The sequence below is a fragment of the Eleginops maclovinus genome, chromosome 11, assembly GCF_036324505.1.
Source record: "Eleginops maclovinus isolate JMC-PN-2008 ecotype Puerto Natales chromosome 11, JC_Emac_rtc_rv5, whole genome shotgun sequence".
NCBI lineage: Eukaryota > Metazoa > Chordata > Actinopteri > Perciformes > Eleginopidae > Eleginops > Eleginops maclovinus.
The window spans coordinates 15,580,906-15,601,709 of record NC_086359.1 but is presented as its reverse complement, the minus strand read 5'-3'; the positions used below and the strand labels follow the sequence as shown (position 1 = coordinate 15,601,709).

General features: G+C 39.5%; 2 protein-coding genes across 3 annotated transcripts; one reads left to right on the top strand and one right to left on the bottom strand.

Moving 5' to 3' along the window:
- The first annotated feature begins 193 nt into the window (after nucleotides 1-193).
- Nucleotides 194-3,115, top strand: hmgn1b (high mobility group nucleosome binding domain 1b). Its single transcript, XM_063895808.1, has 6 exons — nucleotides 194-419; nucleotides 1,570-1,587; nucleotides 1,715-1,744; nucleotides 1,826-1,867; nucleotides 1,946-2,053; nucleotides 2,141-3,115. The coding sequence occupies exons 1-6, from the start codon at nucleotides 402-404 to the stop codon at nucleotides 2,186-2,188; spliced, it is 264 nt and encodes an 87-aa protein (XP_063751878.1). The 5' UTR covers nucleotides 194-401; the 3' UTR covers nucleotides 2,189-3,115.
- Nucleotides 3,116-4,872: 1,757 nt separating this feature from the next.
- Nucleotides 4,873-14,955, bottom strand: LOC134871508 (glucose-6-phosphate exchanger SLC37A4-like). 2 transcript variants are annotated; one of them, XM_063894223.1, is made up of 10 exons: nucleotides 14,771-14,955; nucleotides 13,220-13,702; nucleotides 11,981-12,213; nucleotides 10,249-10,498; nucleotides 7,718-7,870; nucleotides 7,557-7,642; nucleotides 7,356-7,469; nucleotides 7,199-7,264; nucleotides 6,080-6,218; nucleotides 4,873-5,999 (listed from the first exon to the last, which is right to left on the bottom strand). In XM_063894223.1, exons 2-10 carry the CDS (start codon nucleotides 13,365-13,367, stop codon nucleotides 5,833-5,835), a joined length of 1,356 nt encoding a protein of 451 aa, XP_063750293.1. In that variant the 5' UTR covers nucleotides 13,368-13,702; nucleotides 14,771-14,955; the 3' UTR covers nucleotides 4,873-5,832. The 2 variants fall into 2 exon arrangements, with proteins under 2 accessions (XP_063750293.1, XP_063750294.1); XM_063894224.1 differs by lacking the exon at nucleotides 14,771-14,955 and adding an exon at nucleotides 14,562-14,766.
- Nucleotides 14,956-20,804: the final 5,849 nt, after the last annotated feature.

Here is a 20,804-nt window from a genome sequence, read left to right as displayed (position 1 = left end):
GTACGGGAGGGGAAGACACATTCAATGACAGTTCGCCTTGTTACGGCAGATGGTTGTTCGCCATGTTTGTTGACTGACGTGTCACGCGACCAAACAGGTAGGAGCAAAGATTTGAAATCTTGTTGCTGAACCATTGTCTTGTCGAATCACCGGACAGCGGGGGCGGGGTATACCACCGTCAATCATGCAGGAACTATAACGGTTTGAATAGGGAGGGAGGGGGAGAATCCAATCCGGTTTGAGCTAGTTCTCCTTCCAATGGAACATTAACGTCTCGCTGCGCTGTATTAGACTGTACTGGTACAGCTTTATCCACATTATAGCCTGCCACTGTATTTTCTGCTGTATTGACTTACATTTAGCCCTTTTTCTTTTTTAAAAACACCACACGCAAACCAACCATGCCTAAAAGGAGCAAAGTGAGTAGACCAACATCTTTCATGCATTCAATAATACTGCATTTATCAACCCCGGCTGCAATTTGTGAAATGAGCTCGATAGCTTGCAGACACAGTTGTTCAAATGTAGCTACAGATGTCCTTCTTGTTTTCCGTTTGTGAGTAAACAATGTTGCAGCTTGCAGCTGGACTTGTTCTGTTATGATACTACAAACTGTCGGATTGTGTCTGTTATCACTCGTGCAGTGATTATCTTTGTGCAAGAGCTTTTCCGTGAGTCGGGGTTTCCCGCACAATGGTTTCCTGCACAGTTGCAACATTGTATAAACACATTGAGCTTGTTGCAGTGTCGGTTTCTCTGTCGATAGACGGCTTTCTGCAAAGAAAGTTGGCGGCATATTGATTGTTACCTATGGGGGTCGTCACGCTGGATACTCAAGTTACTATGAAAGCGGATTGAATGTTCTTCGCTAGGCTTTAATGGTAGCTTACTGTGTTTGTGTGGGCAATAACACTTGTTTCCGTAAAAAAACACAACTTTAACATCTTTTTATGAGTGTATAATGTTTCCCTGTAATACGAATAGCGTACTGTTGGTTATTGTTGCATGTATTGGAAGGCGTTCGTCGTGTTTTCGCGGTGTGTTGTCGGTTATGCAATGGCGAGCCTCCGTCAGCACAGCGCTGCTCCTGTTGCTGGGCTTCCAGTAGATTCTGCACAGCGACTCTGTTCAAATCCATGGCGGGAACGCTCACTAACACCGTACACTGGCAATCCCATTTATTACCAATGACTGGATGAGGAGGCGGAGTCCCCCATCCCCCCATTGGACTTAGACTGGAGCAGGGAGAGCACGAGCAAATGACGCTGTGTTATTGTTACAATGCGATACACTGTATGCCTTATTATCATGCTAATGATGTTGATGTGCGGATTAGGAAGTGATGTTATGTTTTAGATATTAGTGCATATCCCAGTCAATCACAGTACTCGAACTAAACTTAATAATGTATTATGCTTGGTGAGCAGCCATAGGACAATATTTTGTCTGGAAACGCCCACCCGTGTTACATAACTAATACTAAAAGCCCACTCCCCAGCAAGACTGGAACTCACCATAGGCACATTTAAATGCAAACTTTAATCATATTTTCTTTCTTTTTTCTTACAGTCAGGAGGAGACTCAGCGGTAAGAACATTTTATAAGATACTGTATTTATGTTTTAGTCATTTTCTGTGCTCCCACCAGGGGTCAGTAACAACCCATCACTGGTAGGCATTAGCTGACATGTTCATTCTGTCCATTGTCTCTGCAGCCCAAGAGGAGATCTCTCAGGTTGAAAGACGTAAGTACAGATTATTACACACCCTATGCAACCTCATAAAGTCTTTCCTAGTGCTGACTATGGTTTGATTTGCGCTTACAGAGACCTGCACCAACAAAGGCAGAGGCTAAACCTAAGCCAAAGGTGAGAACTTTTTTCATTACTTCATATTAGACTCTGTTGTTGACTGTTAGACTAATGCTGTTAATATTTCTTTGGCAGAAGGCAGCTGCTAAACCTAAGAAAGCCAAGGACGTGGAGAAGGCCAAGCCTGAGGAAAAAGCACCAGAGGCCCCTGCTGAGAACGGCGAAGCCAAAGCTGAGGAAGAGGTAATGTTTATGTAAATATATAAACATGCAAAATAAAGCTCATATTCTTGGTGATTAAACTTTGACACCCTCAACTTTGTCTTGCAGGCACCGGCTACAGACACAGCTGAACAAAAAGATGAGGCAGCAGAATAGCATCTCTCCAAACACATCTTTTACCAGTGCTCCCTGTACCTCTTTTCTTGTACAATTCAGGGGATATTTTTATCAACTATTTTCTAAATACAGGTTTTTTAGTAGTTTGATTGTAGAGAACACTTTTTTTTAATGAAAGAAAAAAGTCAATTTGGAGACGGGAATTTCGTCACATCCCACAATTTTGCATCGCCATAAAAAATTGCGGTCCTTGTTGTTACTGTCAGTGGATTTCATTTCAGTTATAAATGTGAAGGAGGGGAGGGTGCAGGACAGGTGTCAAGTTCGTCAACACGCGATCGCGGCGTTCAGGAGCTGGGGCAGCAACGGGAAGAGATTACATTCCATATGCTTTATAAGGGATCGTATGTAATCTGTGCTGGGGGGGCGGGACAAAGTCACAGGGAAACTCATTGTTTTATTTTTAATGAAGAACAGTGTTTTAGAATGTTTGTAAACTTTGTTCCTATATGTTAACTCTTGTAATCATACCGTTTTCTTAATTAATTTGATCAATAAAGCTAAAATCCCTAGTACTGGAGCTCTCCTTATCAGAACTGTGCATCGCGTGTGTTGGTTGTGTCTGTTCTGTGATAGCATCGCAATAAATTTGTATAGCTGCCGTGAAAAGGGGTTTTCAATCTTTCTATATGCAGTGTGTAACGATACATTGTAAGGATGGTAAAAATGGAATTTGTTTTCATAGCCACGTTTATGCGGTGTGCAACCATACAGAGCAAACTGGAGACTGGCTTGCTAAAGGCCGACAGAAAAACTGTACATTTATTTGAGATGTCAAATGCATACCAGCAGTAGCAATATTCATGTGGGTTTTAGATAGTGTGCCGTTTCTTTCTATTTGTTTATAGATGTACCTGTGTATTGATTGTTATCAACAAACCAATAAAACTTGGTTGGTAGTTGTTACGCTGTTTCCTTCTGAAAAGTTGCTTATTTATTAACGTTGCTGATGAAACACGGAAGGTTTCTCATTGTTCTTAAAGTATTAAAAGACTTTGTCAAAAAATACTGCATGTCATTGTAGGTTCAGCACAAATAATGTGATATATAAGTGGAAAGTAGCTGAATAATCACAGTTTTAGTATGTACGTTTAGGGAAGGGACCCTACTGGAGGTTTACTTTCAAATGTAATAGGACACATTCAAAGACCAGGATCACTTCAGTAATGTGTTTCAATGATTTGGAGGCTAGGAAAAGCAATATAAAAGCATAAGTCATAGTATGATTTTGAAGAACTATAAAATCAATACCTTTCACTTATTCAATAATAGTTTTACAAACTTTACAAAAAAAGGCAAATGAGACTATTTTCAGCACCACGGACAGCTTCTCTTGGGACTTGCTTTACTCAAACTCTAATCGTGACTACATTACATTTAGAGGAATAAACATTCCTGTGCATCTTTTGTATCTCTGATGCAATGAAGGAAGTGCGTTCATACTTAACTTTCACTTTGTCTTCCTGATGAAGTGTTCACTTGCTTCTTTAGGATTCTCACTGACCTCCAGCTCAACTACTTACTGACATGGCTACATTCCAACTGACTAACTACAGCTAATGATGAAGCCATAAGAAGACCCCTCCCTGTTTGATGGAGAAATTAATGTGCAGGGAGACACAAAACATTGTCCCGGACAAATGCATTCTGAGGTTCAAGTATAAATCATTTGAGGATTAAACAGTTTAGGACTCAATTCACAATCAGCAGCCAAGTGGTTCTAAATCTGCATGAATAGCTTACTAACAATTAAATCCACTGTATAATAATAATAATAATAATAATAATAATAACTTTGACTTATATAGCACCTTTCAAGACACAAATAAGAAGATACTAAACTGAAATAAACTAAGGCTGGTCACAGAAATGCAAACAGACGTGTTTTGAGTGCTCTTTTGAAGAGAGTGGTCCTGATTTCGTAATTTGTGTATGTATTCTTGTAAAATGTGTACCTTTAATTTCTTATGTTGATGTATGTTTTGTCATATCTTTTTTGTATCTGTTGACACCAACTTAACATTAAAGTATTGATCATTTCATACAAATGTTTACATTTGATTTTTAACATTCTATCTTTTATGGGATGTTTTTAGTTGTTTATAAAACTTTTTTTAATGTATTGTTATCTTCCTATTGTACATGCTTACTTTAACTTCTTATGTTTTTACAAATATTTATTTCTATTTATTTATTTAACTTTCATTTGATTTAATTATAAAATGCAGCTACTGTCACAAAACCCAAGTATTCTGAGTCTGATTCCGATTTTTTGTTTGAGATAGTCTAATTAAATTGTCCCTGTCCGCACAGGTAGTGTAGTGGTCTCAATAAAAGCTAAAGAGTTTAATGAGCTCAGTGTCTCCCTGCTGAGCTGCAGCAGCGGGAGAGAAAGACAAACCTTGAAAACAATCAAACTGTAAGATGCCCACATGATTTGTGCAGCTCGGTCTGCAGAAATTCCCCTGGATTAGAAATCAATTACATAGAATCTGCATTAGGAAGGAAGTTTTCACAGCCAGAGGAACATGAAGGAACATTTAAAGCCACTTTAAACTGTTTGAATATTTAAAGAATTTAACGATTACCACAGGGTTGGAATAGCAGCTTGAATGTTTATGCATTTAGCCAGTTTACAGAAGAAAAACCAAACAAACTAGACCTTTACTGTACAACACATTTATTGTACAATCCCAGTTTGAATTGTTGAGATGAGAGAACTCAGATTTTTTAGATGACAAAGTTAATATTATATCTGTACACAGCTACAGTGGCAGTAACACAACTCAAGTGATCCTTGAAAGCATCACAAAAGCTGGCGAGTGTTATTCTGCATCAACTAGCATTACACAGCGTATAAAAATAACCTATTCTCCAATGACTTCATTTTAGTGAAATAATGATTTGATTTTCATCAGTACACAAGGTATTGATAAAATGACCTAGACACATGCTACCACATTTGTGCAAATACCTAGACGGATAATAGTCTAGAATATACAGGCCCATCAGAAAACATTCAATAAGTTAAAGAGAAGTGACCTCCACTGAAGGCAAGTACGCAATGAGCAGCATGCATCCACTGGATCTCAACAGAAACCATACATCATGTCCTGTCCAGGTTCTTTTAAGTGTACAGCTGCCATTAAACTGAAAGGTCTCTACGTGAATATGGCCTCTATGATAAATAATCAAGTTCTACTTACGTTGTGCGGTTGAAGAGGAGAAGACAATCCATACATATGCTACAGAGATCCTCTTTCATTTTTGGATTATTTGGGTGATCAAAAAGGTTATGCGCTCTTATTTTAATAGATTTTTTGTCCAAAGTACAGAGAAGAAGTTTATTTTAGCAGGCAAAAAACCCCACCAAAGTTAATGTCGCAGGCTGTAAAAAATACAGATTTCTGCCTGACATAATTCTATCTAAAGTAGTTTAATGATTAACACCCTTCCTGAACATCTTCATCAATGTATTTCCTCAGGAAAAAACCTTGGCAATTAGTGTTATTTGGTCAAATTGTTGTATTAATGTGCAGTATTCTATATAAAGAGCTGTCTTAAGTGATAGAACACAGGCTGTTTGTCACATATTAACATTTATCTTGTTTCAGGAAGAAACGCTAGTCCATTTTCTCTGCGATGCGTCCCATTTTGGTGCGCATATTGCGTACAAGGAAGAAACCAATGGTGGCAGAGGCCATTATCACCTCGGCTACCCAGAATGCCATGTCCCAGCTGTGTTGTTTGGCAATAGTGCTGAAGGGAAGCCCCGCCATGAACGCCCCCACTGCAACAGAACAAAGTGTGTTTAGACGGATGAATGGTGAAAGACCACAGTGAGGATACACATGTGAATCTGCAGCCTACCATTAGCCATCAGCGCTACAACAGCGTGAGAGGTTCCACAGAAATTCGGAGGAGCACATTCACTGGCTATCACCCCAAACAAGGCGATTGGTCCATAGGAAGAAAATCCAAACATAGCACCGAGGAACAGGATCCAGATCTGTGTGACAGAGAGAAAACGTGGATCAGTGTTTAGTGGAACAATTACTCAAAAAGTAGCAACACTGAGGTTTAAATATACTCTGTTAAAAGTACTGCATTTAAAATATTCATTAAAGAACAAAAGTATAAAGCATCAAAATATACTTAATGGAGCCCTATTCTGCTTTTGTGTTGTTTCCTCTTTCCTGTAGTGCGTTCCATATGTTTTTATATAAATGGTCTGCTAAGGCTTAAATCCCTGTGTTCCCTCCAGAGGGAGTTTCTCTCCCACACATCCCGCCCCCGGGTGAATCACCTCCATTGGACTGCTTTGTTTACTTCTGTAACTTACTGACATCACTATGTAACACTGGTGCTTGGATATTGGCTAGCATCCCAACACATTGTATATGATAGGTTAAGGGGTGGGAAATCTCTGAGTGGTTGACCAATCACAACTGAGCCACCCAGCAAACGAATCAGAGCAAGTCTGGGCTCTGGTTTCAGACAGAGGGTAAAAATAGCTGCTGCAGCACAGGCAGTATGAGAAAAATAAAGAGCTTTTTGAACATTAAAGCATGGGAACATGTCACAGTAGAGGAACTAAATACAAATATGAACCTGAACATGAGCATAATAGGGTCCCTAAAGGCCTACCAAAAGCTAAAATGCGAATGTTAAGATATAAAGAGTATACATAGTGTGAGTATAATAATTAACACATTAAAGTGTTCATCAAGTCAATTGCAGTTGGTAAAAGGGCAGGTTTAATTGAAGAACTAGATTAACTTGCAGTTATAAATCATTTTTTTAAAGTTCATTTATATGTTGTATGTATAATCTAAATCTGCAAATTAGCTAAAAGCCATCAAATAAATATAGTGGGGTAAAAAGTACAACATGTGCCTCTAAAATGTAATGGAATAAAAGTAACATAAAGTGAAAATACCTAAATGAAGTCACACGTGTAAAAGTATTTACCAGTTTTTTGGAACATACCTCTTTTTCTGATACGCCAATGAGGACAGAGACAGGATGAATGACTTGGACCCAAAGAGGCGCCTCCTGAGGACAGAACATATTCTCTTGTGAAGTTTCAATACGGCAAACAGGTTTATTCCATGCACAGTATTACACTAATTAAAGGTGCGGTTACCTCAGGGATCTCAGGTGTGATGGTGACTCTGAACAGGTACATGGACACACACATCCCGGTCATCATGAAAATGAGCAGGCCGTGGCGAGGGTTTCCGTGGGTGCCCAAGCCTTGCTGAAGTCAAACAGAGGATCATTATTTTAACACTGTACTCCATTTAATAATCATTTTTGCACAATGTATCCCATGGCTGTCACTCACCCGAGACACAGCTCTGTCGGAGAGGAAGCCCGCTGCAAGGCTGCCCACAAAGCCTCCCACCTCCAAGGCACTCATGTAGGTGCTGCCTGTGGGGAACACCGGAAGTCAGCATCATTCACCAGCAGGATCAAATGATAATCTGTGACAGTTAAAAAACATACCCATTAAAACAGTCTGGCCCTTCTCCTGAATGAGGAACAGCAGTCCCCAGTCAGTGGCAGCCGTCTTCACCCCGAACACCACCAGGTAGCCCAGAGAAAGCACCCACAGGAAGGGGGAGAGGAGGAACTCCCTCAGGGTGCTCTCACTGTTTCCTGTACACAAACAGGGAGATACATTCACTGGATAAGTCTAACAGTTAAAAGGGCACTTTCTATTATATGCCTACTGCAAGATGCAGCTCCGGCACCTTTTTTTAAAAATCTCTATCTCTACATGTATGGCAGCCATTCCAGTGTTTGTTGAACTCCAACACAGATATGTTGTCAGTAGTTTATGGAATAATTTTTTTTTAAAAGTATTAAACTCAAAGACAAACCAATGAATAACAAAACCAGAGAAACTAATAATGCTGCAGTGGTCTCTTTTCCAGAGCTGTATGTTATTTTTTTCTTTGAACTTTAGTAAGTCACTCAATTTTCTATTTTAAATAAACCACCTACATTTATCCTTATGGTTGTAGTGTATTAACAAATTACACTTAAAAATTATAGATATGATAATTGCATATATATTAATCCTTTTAGACATTAGTTATATTGTGTTCTTGGTTTAATCAAATAGAAAGTTGAAGAAAAAGATTCTCCATTCAGCTAATTGATGAACAATTAGCTTGAACAAAAGGCCTCAGATTGGAAGCACAGTCTGGGCTGGCCTTTCACCAAGGTCAAGGTCAGGGATCTTGGGCTTAAAAAGGTTGGTGACCACTGCTGAGCATTGGATCCCATCCTGAGGTCTGGGCCCCCCTCAAGGGAGTGGCAATGATTTAAGGGGGGTTGCCTGATTTGTAATAATAATGAAAACGTATTTGTTCGTACACACAAACCTTTGTCTCGTGATTGTCGTTTAACTATTGTGTTCCACTAGTTGCCTTGTTGGCTCTTTTTTAAAAATGTTTACTTCATTTTGGCTATGTTAATGCATATGCCAGACCTTTGAGCAAGGTTAGGAGATTTTATTATTACATTGGAAGTATAAAAAAACAAAAAAGGCAGTTTTGTTTTTCAAAATGTGGCAACATATTTATACAAATTTGCATGTGCATTGCTGTCTCGACCTTTTACCACTCTTGGCTCTTGGTTTGACTGAAAATTAAGCAAATTGTTCTTAGTTTACTCAGCGCTCATAATCACCTTCCACTGAAATATTGCCTAAGGCTCAAATTAAACTGCAGTCTGGATCAACAGCATTATGTGCCGAAATGTGGTTGCAATTTGCAGAGTTCTTAAACAATCTCTAAAACATGAAAAACATTGAATTGCTAGGATTTTTTTAAATTCATAAGTATTATGTTTATAACACAAAGACATACTTTTAAGAAATTAGAGAGCAGTTGATCAATTATAAGTACAGCTGAACAGTCAGGTGGAATGTAGATCATTATGTCCACATGATGGTGATGACAGGTTGGAGGTTACAGTTGAAACTGTGCAGGTAGTTACAGTCCATCATGTGTACTCCTGTAATGTCAATGAAGTTTTCTGTCAGCTGTGGCTCAGGGAGGTTAATGGGCATCTACCAATCAGAGGGTCAGCAGTTCGATCCCTTGTTGAAGACGCTTCACCCCAAAATGCTCTGATGTCTACAAAGAAGGTATATAACTTTGGTTGATCCCAAAAATGTCCAGATGCGGTTTTACAGGCCCCTTTACAAATCTATGATTTGGTCCTAGAATGAAACCAGCTGAATTGCCTTATTTGGGGGCTCATTTAAATAATTATGACGAACTGCTCTGATTGGCCGGTTTACAAGGAGCAATCCATGGCTGTCTCAGAGCCCACAGAAGTAAGTGAAGTTCGCGAAACTGTGAGAGATGAACCATGGAGGCTATTGGCATCCAACCTTACATGTTTGAGCCTTTATCGGAGGAAGAAACCGAAATAAATTATATATAAATTATAATAAATTAGCCTTTAGTTGTATACTTGATTATGATTGGTCAATTCAGAACATGTGACACGTTAATACAGTAGTACAGACCGCTGTTAAAGACTAGAATGCCCGCTGCTAAGGAGAATCAAGAAAGAGAAAGGAAAAGAGGTTAAAAGACAGAGCGCTTTCTTAGCCGAAGAAATACGATAATTGTTTGGTCAATAAAATAATTTCAATTAATATTGGGAGTCGAGTCGTTAGTTTGTTTAGTATCTGGCCGTGTAATAAGCGGGATCACTTGCTTACGTATTTCATTTCTGATAAAAGCAGCTGCTAAAATATATGGAATGTAATCAACTGAGTACCATTTGCTTTCAATAATTATTTTGATAATTGTTCTTTCCCTGAAGAAATGATAAGTCTTTAGCATCAGCATATAGTCTGCTTCAAGATTGAACAGCTTCCCTGAGTGTACTCCTGATTGTTATGTAACACTATTGTCAGTCCTACTTGTAGATTCTGTGGAATTTGTATCCACACATATTCCCAGTGTGTTCCCATTTTCTCCTCTCCTCTCACAGTGATCCTGCTCTTTACTCACCGCCGGCCTTTGCTCCCTTCTTGGCTGCTGCCTGGATGCTGGGCAGACCCACATCCTTCGGCTCGTTCTTCACAAACAGCACGCACACAAAGGAGAAGCCGGCACAGACGATGCCGGACATGGTCAGGATGGCCCTCCAGTCGTAGTACTGCAGGAGCACTGTGACCAGGATGGGACCCAGACTTCCTGCCAGGTTCATACTGCAGGACAGCACCGACCACCATGTTCCAAACTGGGAGGGCTCGAACCACTGATGGAGGAGACACAGAAGAAAGAATTGTACTTTCTTGTGCATGTCTACAAACTTCATACACACTGCATTCTTGCAACCAAAAGGTCATGGTCAGAAAAATTACGAGTGAGCATTCATGTATCTTTCATAGGGAATTGAGGCTAGGACAAATAACAGAAACATGGCCAAACAGCAAAAACCTGACCTAATAATCAAAGACTTTTGCATTTACTTTTTTAAAGTGATCTGTTCAGATTTTTATCATTGTTACTGCTGGTGGAGAAAATGGCAATACACATTCCCTGGACAACATAGTACCAAGGAACGTGAGAGATGACTGGGCCGCCAACAACTTTCTTAAAGAACACGTTGATCCTCAGCGGTGGAACAGGAGCTACAGCGAAGCAGCAACTGTTCAGCTATTAAAAGATGATGAGTGTCACGAGACCTTTTGGTCAAAGCCCTTTTTCCTTCAAGGAAGGATCTACTATTTATACACTTTCTCCTGTAATCTGATCCCCTCTAGCAGGCTGAACACATGCCAAAGCCTATTTATTCCCCACACTTTTGAACACTAATACTCTTAAGGCAGCTTCTTACAAGCTTCAAGTAGTGTCCAAGAAAGAAAAGCATTAGGGTTTGTTTAGAAAGCTCTAACACATACCACTTATCACACCTTCATGTACCAAAAATATATGTGAAGGACCTTTGCTGATTGTTAAGACAACCTCAACAATCTCAGCACTGTTGGACAGTGTCCTGCAAATGTGTGAGAGGTTGGCATCTCCTCACAGCACACAGTGCTACCTCACCTCAAAGGTCAGCTCTGTGTGACGGCAGGAAACAGGATTCCTCCAACATGCACCAGAAAGGCATACACTATGGCCCCATGCCAGTCTAGCCCCTACACACTCCAACTACCCACCTCCAATCCGCATTGGTAGGGAAATTCAGCCACATTAACTGCCTTCCCAAACCAGCGAGGGGGTGTTAGAATAGTTAAAACCTCTAACAGGAAGTCAGCATCCGTATTCTTAAGCTGCTGCACTAAGAAATACGTATAAATAAAAATAAAAGGAAATGTTATATTGTCATACGTGAATAACTTCATAGTACATTGTATTTTTTTGTTTTCATTTGGATAATATATACCAGTGTCTAGAAAACTGTGATTGTATAGGTCTGTTTATTTACAGGAAGTGTTGCAAAAGTCAGGCAGCTTTCGAAATAAAAGGGATGCCACTAAGGATTTTTGACTTTGATTCTAATGTGCAGTTAGGAAAAGTTATTACAGTTCCTGTTTCTGCCGGGGAGAGGAGAGTTCATCCCAAATATTGCCGATGCCCAGCAGGTGGCTCCCACTCCTGTTAAACACCCTTTCACTAGCTGCTCAAAATTATTTAAGGCATCACGAAGTAAGAAGAGGGGGATTACCATTGGCTGTGAACATTATACTGCATATCTCTGTGTTGCATAACGTGGCAAACAGGATGCTATTACCTTGCGCAGCACTTTCCCACATGGGGGCCAGCCACAACCTTGTCCCAGGCCGTTGATGAACCAGAGTAGTGAGAACATGGGGACGGTGGACGACCAGGAGAAGGCTATGTTGATGCCTCCCACCAAGAACAGGCCGATGGAGAAGAGCCAGCGGGCGCTGATCTGGTCTGACAGCACGCCACTGATGAACTTACTGATGGCATAGGCCATGGTCTGGCTGCTGGTGATCAGACCTGAGAGGGAAACCATGACAGTTACTGTTAGAGCAACGTACCGAGAAATATCACATTAGGGTAACAGGTGTAGCCTTGTGCCCTTTGCTTCTGTGAAGGTTTCCCTCCCTTATGAATTATGATTCATAGTTTGACACTCACGGTTCCCAGCGGGTGAGCTTTCAGAAAATCTAACTCAAGCTCTACCATCGGGTCAAACTTTTAAATGACAATCATGACCAAAAACCTGCAGGACTCATCAGAATTGTCACTTTGAGCATGTTGGCATTATGTATATAAGCATTTAGCGCCAAGCAACAATGTGTTTGACCAAGGTCAGTTTAATATTACAGTATTCAGTACACTCTTTAATGTGCTCCACCTAAACATTTGAGCTATAAGCAAAGGCTATTCACTGAGTTCAAGTGTGGTGATAAGAAAAACCTTGGTCATAGACGGGCAGTAAGCCAAAACACACACCACACATAGCAACGCGTTATGCTACACATGAACACATTTCATGTGCACGAGCAGGCAGGAGGTGAAGCAGAGCTGCCCGCTCTTACACGTAGGGAAACTAACAGCTCTTGGCCTATTTCAATTAGATTTGTTAAGTAAATTTGCTATTATGTTATTACTTTTTGTTGATGCCAAACGTTTTTGAGCAGATCTTGGTTAAAACAGTATTTTATGGGAAAGCTTTTGCATGATTCTTTGTGGAGAACCGTTTTACAGATCTGTGCATTCAATCACTCCATCCATTAGTTGAGGACACATAGGGTGCAAGAGGGGTAAAGGGGACAATTTTAACCATCAACTAATAATACAAGTGTGTAAGGATAAGCCTGGAAGCAGTGTTGTCTGTGTACACAGAGCATGCTAATACTGTACTCTGTGTGTTGCAAGTCAAATAAAGCATATTTAGGCCTTAATGCATAATGTTAGTTGTCAAAGAACCGCCTCATAATACACCTGATGATTGCAGCAAACAAACAAAGAAACTATTATATTACTGCTTCAGTCTTACCTAGGTCATCTTTGTCCAATTTGATCTCCTCCATCACAGAAGGCATGACAAAGGAGAAGGTCTTCCTGTTGAAGAAGAACAGTGCGTAGCCGATGAACATGCAGGGGAAGATAGTCGCACGATAGTAACCATAGCCGGTGGCCCCCATGATTGCACTTGAAGAACAAAGAACTTAAGGGAAAATTAGGCAAAACAATAATTGGAAAAGGAGTCTTTTCTTCAGCGCTGTCTTGTATCTTGATACACTGGCATCTAGATTACAGTCCAGCTGATAGTTACGGTGCTATCAGCTGCCCTTGTTGGACTGTTCTTGGCAAAAAGTTGATGCTATCAGCTACTTGTTTGCAATAGATGTAGCATTTTCTGGAATGCACTCATTAAATACATTCCATGAGGAGAAAGTCTTTTCACAGCACTCCTGCTGCAGGCTGAAGGCTCTGTGTGTCCGACACTGCTGGTCAAGGGATGTAAACTGACACCGACCTAAAAGGGAAAACAACATTATAAATTACAGGAGTAATTACGACTGCTCGTTTTACAAAAACAGATATCAATTTAGCACATGCATACTTTGTTTTAATGGCCAAATAAAATATAATAAATGAAATATTGTTTTGACAGACCAGACATGAAGGGTAGGTATAGACTTTGTGTTTAAACAGTACACACTTTCTGTATCTGAAGTGGCTTTTCTTCGGGTGATGCTAGTTTCATTGCAGACACTTTGTGGCTCAGTGTATTCAGTGGTGTTAAGAAGCTATGTACTCAAATATTGTACTGAAGTACAATTATGAGGTACTTGTACCTTTTATTTTATGCTACTTTGTACTTCTACTCAACTACAATCCAGAGATACATAGTGTAATTTAACTCCGATAGATGTATGTAGTACCTTTAGTTACTTTGCAGATATAGATTAATGACAACAAATAGGATCAAAACTGAAGTCAGACTTAAGTTAAACCTTTAATTGAGTAACATTTTGAATGCAGCACTTTTACTTTGAACCAAGTATCATATACACTGGTACTTATACTTTTACTTAAGTACAAGACCTCAGTACTTCTCTCACCTCTTAGTATATTTTACAGGTATTGTACAAGAAATATCAAAATTGGTCCTTTAACTGACATTGGCTGACCCTTAAAATATCAGGTGTCCTACACAGCAAATTTAAACTTAATAAAGCCACGTGCTCGTAGTCTTTTTTTAGCAACTTAAAGTTAAGGAAGTAGCAGGACCTTAAGTGACCGCTAGATATCACTTGCAATAACCGACATGCTGTAGCGTACTACTGAGTCTCTGTTTCACACTGACAGGCTACTGTACCACCATTACATACCGAGGACACACTCTCTACACCGAGCAATGTAGCTAACGTCCTGTACCGGATAGCGGTGTTAACAGTACTCGTGGCGAGCTGTGTGTGTATCGTCCTTCAGGGCTGCGTTTGACTAAATGCTGCTGTAAAGCCAGAAAGACGGATGCTGGACTCCGCATCATACAGCAGGTTAGCGTCTCTGAGAGAGGACGTGCCTTCAAAGCAGTTACCTTTCATCCGCGTGCCTCTCGCTGCTCACATCCATGCAATAACAAGCTCGTCCACGAGTCTGCAGTTCTTAAGCGCGTCCCCGTGAGACACAGAGAAGTGGGGTTGGCAGCCACTGTGGCAAAACCATGACACCAGCCTTCAGCAGACAGTACTGTCAAATGCTGCATAGCTACACCAAGATCACGGTTACCGAATGCATCTTTAGGGGCAGTGGGTTGCCTTCACTATAGTATTGTTCCCTTGACTCTTGTGCAAACCGATGTTCCCTGAACGTGTCATATAAAGACTGCTGCTATGCTAAAGGCTCAGCAACTCCAACAAATACAGCCTGTAGTAGGCTACGGTTTTAATTGTCAACGAATACTTGTAACAATTACATTTAAACTGGTGCAGCCATGTTTATGTTTATGTTAATATATTGATCAGAGAATATTGGGTCTAGAATTAGAAGACCATAGACTGTTTATGTACTACATAGTCTACTCTAGAACAACCAACTGTGTACTGCATATTACCAATGCCCTTTAAAGATGATTACAAAGGACACATTGTTAAAAATATGTATTTTAAAGGAAGAAAGTAAGATGTTGCAACCATAGGTGTCGTCTATACTGGGGAGGCTGGGACATGTCCAAATCACTTTTAGAAATGGAAAATACTGTTCAACATCATCTGATCATAATTTTGTATACAAAAAAGTTCACATCATTGGTAGACATACTGTGATAAGTAGTACAACACTTCAATTCAAATTAATAAATACAAATCAACAAAAATACTTCAGATTAAATATTTGTTAAATACAATTAGTTTGATTAGATTGCGTTTTTAGTCATAAAGTTTTTAATAGTGCTACTGTATTGGTTCAACTCTTGGTAAGACATTTGGTGTCAGCCCATCTTTTTTAATGACTATGGAATTTCCCTAAAATAAAAAAACGTACCAATTTAAAACAAACTTCCTTAACTTTATCACTGAGCAAAAATGTGTTTCCAATTAACCAAATGTGTACTCAGATGTTTTACTTGAGTAAAGTAGCAAACTAAACTAAAATAACATTACTGCTTTTAAAATCTTACTTAAGTAGATGTACAAAAGTAATGGCATCAAAATATAATTGAGGTACCAAAATTAAAGGTACTTATGGGTGGTTATAGCCATTTCAGAATTAATTTCTGGATTATGATGCATTATTGGTCTAAATACTCAGGTAAAGCACAAGTACCTCAAAATGATGCTTACGTAGAGTACTTGAATAAATGTAATTTATTACACTCCACCACTGAAGGCAGTGCTATTCAGTCTGAGAGGATCTTGGTTGACCGTGTCTGACCTTCTCCTTCACTTATCCCTCTGTTCATCTCTAACAGGCTGCTAGGTGGAGGAAGAGACGGAGGGGGAAGAGCAGAGGCCCTGAGGAGCCCCTTCAGGAGACAGGACAATTGCTGAGACAGAACCAAACACACACACACACACACACACACACACACACACACACACACACACACACACACACACACACACACACACACACACACACACACACACACACACACACACACACACATTTTAAATCCTTAGTAGTTGAAGTCGTTTTAATCACCAAAGATAGTATTTAGTTACATTGTTTTCCTTTCAGTTCATCTTAGTTAAGAGATAGGTTTTAAGTATTTCCTTTTTTAGTATGTTGATAAGTTTTACAATTTAATTATTCAAAAGTTTGTGGATAAGTTGAAATGTTCATTTTTGTTTGTATGTTGATAAGTTTTTGACATTACTGTTGCATTTGGTGCAATGTGGGAGATGATCACGGCCTGGAGGTCTGACCCTCCCTTCAACCAGGAGATGTGAGTGTCCTGCAGGAGAGCTGCACTGCTGAGACAGTACCACACACAAATACATACATGCACGCAGGAACACACGGACACACACATGCACTCCTCTAGAATTATATTAGGTCTTAAAAAATCTAGTGAGGTCGAAATATAATGTCTTCATGACAGGGTAAAGGGCGTTAGGAGGGACAAACTTAGTATAAGAGTACAAAATCTGAATATTGACCTAAGTTAAAACGTGTATTAGAAAATGATACACAATATCCGCCACTAGAGGTCAGGACTGCCGTAAAAAAGGCATAGTATACTATTCCATAAAAACAATTCTAAATATTATATCATTAAAAAGCCATAGAACTGTATTGTCGTAAAAATAATTATTAATTCTAGTAGGTCATCATAACAATGCCACATGTCAAAAGATCATAGTATAGCATCTCCAAAAATAATTGATAATATAGTATGTTATACTTAATATACTTGTTATTAATAGTATGTCAAAAAAAGTCATAAAATGGTAACTCATAGAAAATTAGTTTTACAGTATGTCATAAAAACATATTAATAACAAAGTAGATCATTAAAAAGTCAAAAACACTCAAATGTAATATGTTTTTAAATAGTCATAATGTAAGTTGTTATTAAAAATGATTGATAATATAGCACATAATAAAAACTCATAATATAGTATAGTAGTACCTGTGATGTCAGGAACGCTTTTGCCTGTTACTATTTTCCGTTTGTCCTTGAAGGTATCACGTTATTATTAAAAACGCGTGCGTAATTACTTGGTTTTTTTATATATGAAAGACTTTTTTCATAATGCTACAAGACCTGCATTAAAAAGGCATTGAACTGTGGAGTCACAAAGCAGCAGTATGCTACATGCAATCAAAGCTAATTGTTTGTGCCTTCACAATGGAGGGCATGTCATTATGTGTGTGCATGATGAGTAGTAAAGGTCAAGGTCAGCTCTGAGTAAGTGAACTGCATCTGCACACTGAATATGCTTCTCACTCCAATGTTCATTGGACTACACATTGATTACAAAGTTAACAAAAGAAAAAGAATGTGGCTTTAGAAAACCACAAAATAGGTTCACACAGTTAGGCTAACAACTAGCCTTCTTATCCCTAAATAATAGCTTATTTTACAAATGACATTGCCTACCCAAAAAAGAACAGGAACAAGAAATACATATGATAGCTATGACACACTAAATGAATAAATAAGGGTTCAAGAAAAGCATTTAAAAGTTATTGAACTGTGGGGATGCTAAAAACAGCAGAATGCTACATGCAATTAAACTGATGCTGCCTTAACATTGGAGGACAGGTCATTGCGTTTGTGCATGAATAGTAGTTTAGGTCAATGTCACCTCTGGGTACCGCACCTGCAACTTGAATCTGTTTGTTATTCCACGGTTCATTTCACAACACAAAGACTGGAGAACCAGCCACAGAATACCAATTGAGCTAGGGAAGTGATTTGTGTGCTGGTTTGGGAAAGCCTCGCTGCTACTTGGAGTAGGATGAATTGACATACAGTGTGCCCACAGCGACAACCAGAGACAAAACACCAGGCCAGTCAGCTTGGCTCAGCCCCTTCCTTTTGCTTTTTTGTAACTTCCTTTGCCTTGTTCTCCCTTCCTCAGTCCGTTTTACCACCAATGTGTGCAAGCTGCTCTCTGGCAGTAAAAAGTTTGGCATTCACAACGCATAAGGATAATATAATCTGCAAAATACAATTAGATTGAACTTTGCTGATCTTTTGTACAGGTTAACAGTAATGTAAACATTTTTAGGGGCCATATTATACTCATTTTCAGGTTCATATTTAAATGTTATGCCAACACCGCCTTTCCAAGCTTTAATGTTCAAAAGCTCTTTATTTCTCTCATACTGATTGGTTAGCTGGCTGGCTCTGTTGTGATCACTTAGAGATGTCCTGCCCCTTAGCTTATCACATACAATGTATTGGAGCGCTTGCCACTAGTCATCATGTTACGGGAGTAAACAAAGTAGTCCAATGGAGGCATTTCATGCAGGGGGTGGGTCTTATATTTAAGAACATGAGTGATGGCTTCACAGGGGCTTATTTTCCTTCATTATGTCTTGGCTGAGGTGCATGTTACATGGGGAAAAAAAGCCATCTCTACAATATTAAAGAGTCTACTAATGTAGAACTGTGTTTTTTCTTTCCAATTTGAACAATAACGAACTTGCGGGTGTGTCACTTGATGCACAGCGAGAAACAAATTATTTAATAAAGGTTAGGCTTAAATTTGCTTGATTGCCCTCGGTAGCTTAGAATTTTCTAAATGTCACACCTTTAAAAAAAAAACCAGAAGGAGCAATTAGTCGATCAATCGTGGTGATATCTTAATATCACAAAAATGTCGTTGTGTCCCTCATTTTAAATGTGATGTTGTGCTGTTCTAAGTCAGTGGCTAGTCGATTTTAAATCTTTTTCTTTCTTTTTTTCTCCCAAACGCAGTGCATAGCTGATCAAATTATATCTTTCTTCTCATCCTCTAAATGCCACTATCTGCTTTTTTCAGAGAGGACTAGGGTTGTTCCTGAATCGGAGACTCCCTCAGTTCCATAGATCGAGAGCTGAGGGCAATATCCATGCACTGGTGTGTGGGTGATTGTGTGTGTTGGCATTTTGCTTAGCTTGGCAGATGTAGAATTAAGGGGCCACACCAGTAAAGGTACATCGCTCCTTCCTGGAGAAGGTTGGAGCGAAGCAAGCAGATGCTGCTGCTGTTGCCAGGGGTCCAGCTCCTCCAGCAACTCCAGTCCCAGTTCTTTCGCACCCGGAGGTTCCGGTTCCCCACCTGGCTACGGTTCTTTTGGTCAAAGAGCTTCATATGTTCTTGACCTCCCCTTTTCTGCTGACAGCACAATGCTGTTGTGAGTTCAGGGTCAGGCACAACCCAGGTGTTATAGCTTAGATCCACGTTCCTGACAGTAACATAAAATGCTCTGGTCTAATGCTCTCTCTCTTGCATGTTATATTCTTCAGCCATTGAGCCTCTGATCCACAATCTCAGAATAAATTGAATGGTGTTTGTTTTTCTCATTGCAGTCTGTCTCTTGAACTATCATTTTCTGCAACTGATTTGATTGTTCAGGTAACACACAAAAAGACTCAAATTGTTACTGATTCTGTTAAAGACTTTATTGTGTGACATAACAAAGCATTTCGCCCAACTGAGCTTTCCAGCTGAAACTGCGCCAATGTAAGTCTCAAACCAAACTAGAAAAGCCTTGCCCATATCTTGTCTGTTGGACATTTTAACCTCAGTTCCAGGGGCTTTTTGATGCACACAATTGGCTTCCAAGGTAAACCAGACAATTATTGAATGCTTAGAGGACCTACATGTACCAACAGATGTTTTCTTTGTTAAATCTGAAGACCAAACAGAGAAATCGCATCAGCGATCATAAGGTTCTTTAATGTGATGTAAATAAATCAGCCTCTTTTCACTTTTGAATTGCGTGGGCTCTCATAACTCAAACTTTGAGTCAGGCTGTAAGAAATGTGTTACATCTGGGGCACAATAAAACGATAAAACCCAAATGCACGACTCGACACAGAAAGAGTTTCCAAAAAAGGTTTTTTACTAGAGGTAATATTCCATAGTCTCAAAAGTCAAAGCATAACGCACACTAGCGTGGTGACAACTCAAAACGATCTGGCACTGGGCACAGAGACAAACACAGCTTAAATATACAAGGTGAACACAGGTGTAAACAAAAGGGGCGGGGCAGTTAATCAGGTCAAGGGGAGGGACAACCAAGGAGGGGAAATCAAGCTACCGAGACACAACAAAATGGGGGCTTGCCCCTACTTACTTGACACCATATTTGTATATTGTCATTGGCATTGCTAACTTTATTTGGTTTGATGGGCTGAGACTGATTTCATTCATGAGATCAGCAGTAGCCTGGTAGGCAGAGACACTGAAAAAACTGAAACGTTGAAATAAATGGATTATGTCAACACATTTCACATATCTGTTTTAGGTTAGTTACGAGCAATAATAACTGAAATCTATTTAAACCTAATACAATTTCTTTCAACTATCCTAATACAGTTATGTGAAATATGTTGATATAATACATTTAATCACAGTCAACGTCTCTCTCCTACTCATACCTCTGCAGGAAAAAGATATATTGATAACAATAGA

What these genes read in the sequence shown, in the direction of transcription:
- hmgn1b (XM_063895808.1), top strand. An exon ending in AGGCTAAACCTAAGCCAAAG is followed by an intron (nt 1,868 to 1,945) that starts GTGAGAACTTTT and finishes TTTCTTTGGCAG; the next exon opens with AAGGCAGCTGCTAAACCTAA. An exon ending in AAGCCAAAGCTGAGGAAGAG is followed by an intron (nt 2,054 to 2,140) that starts GTAATGTTTATG and finishes TTTGTCTTGCAG; the next exon opens with GCACCGGCTACAGACACAGC.
- LOC134871508 (XM_063894223.1), bottom strand. Translation starts at nt 13,367, where the DNA reads ATGGGGGCCACCGGCTATGGTTACTATCGTGCGACTATCTTCCCCTGC. An exon ending in CCGACAGAGCTGTGTCTCGG is followed by an intron (nt 7,470 to 7,556) that starts GTGAGTGACAGC and finishes GTTTGACTTCAG; the next exon opens with CAAGGCTTGGGCACCCACGG. An exon ending in TCACACCTGAGATCCCTGAG is followed by an intron (nt 7,265 to 7,355) that starts GTAACCGCACCT and finishes TTCTGTCCTCAG; the next exon opens with GAGGCGCCTCTTTGGGTCCA.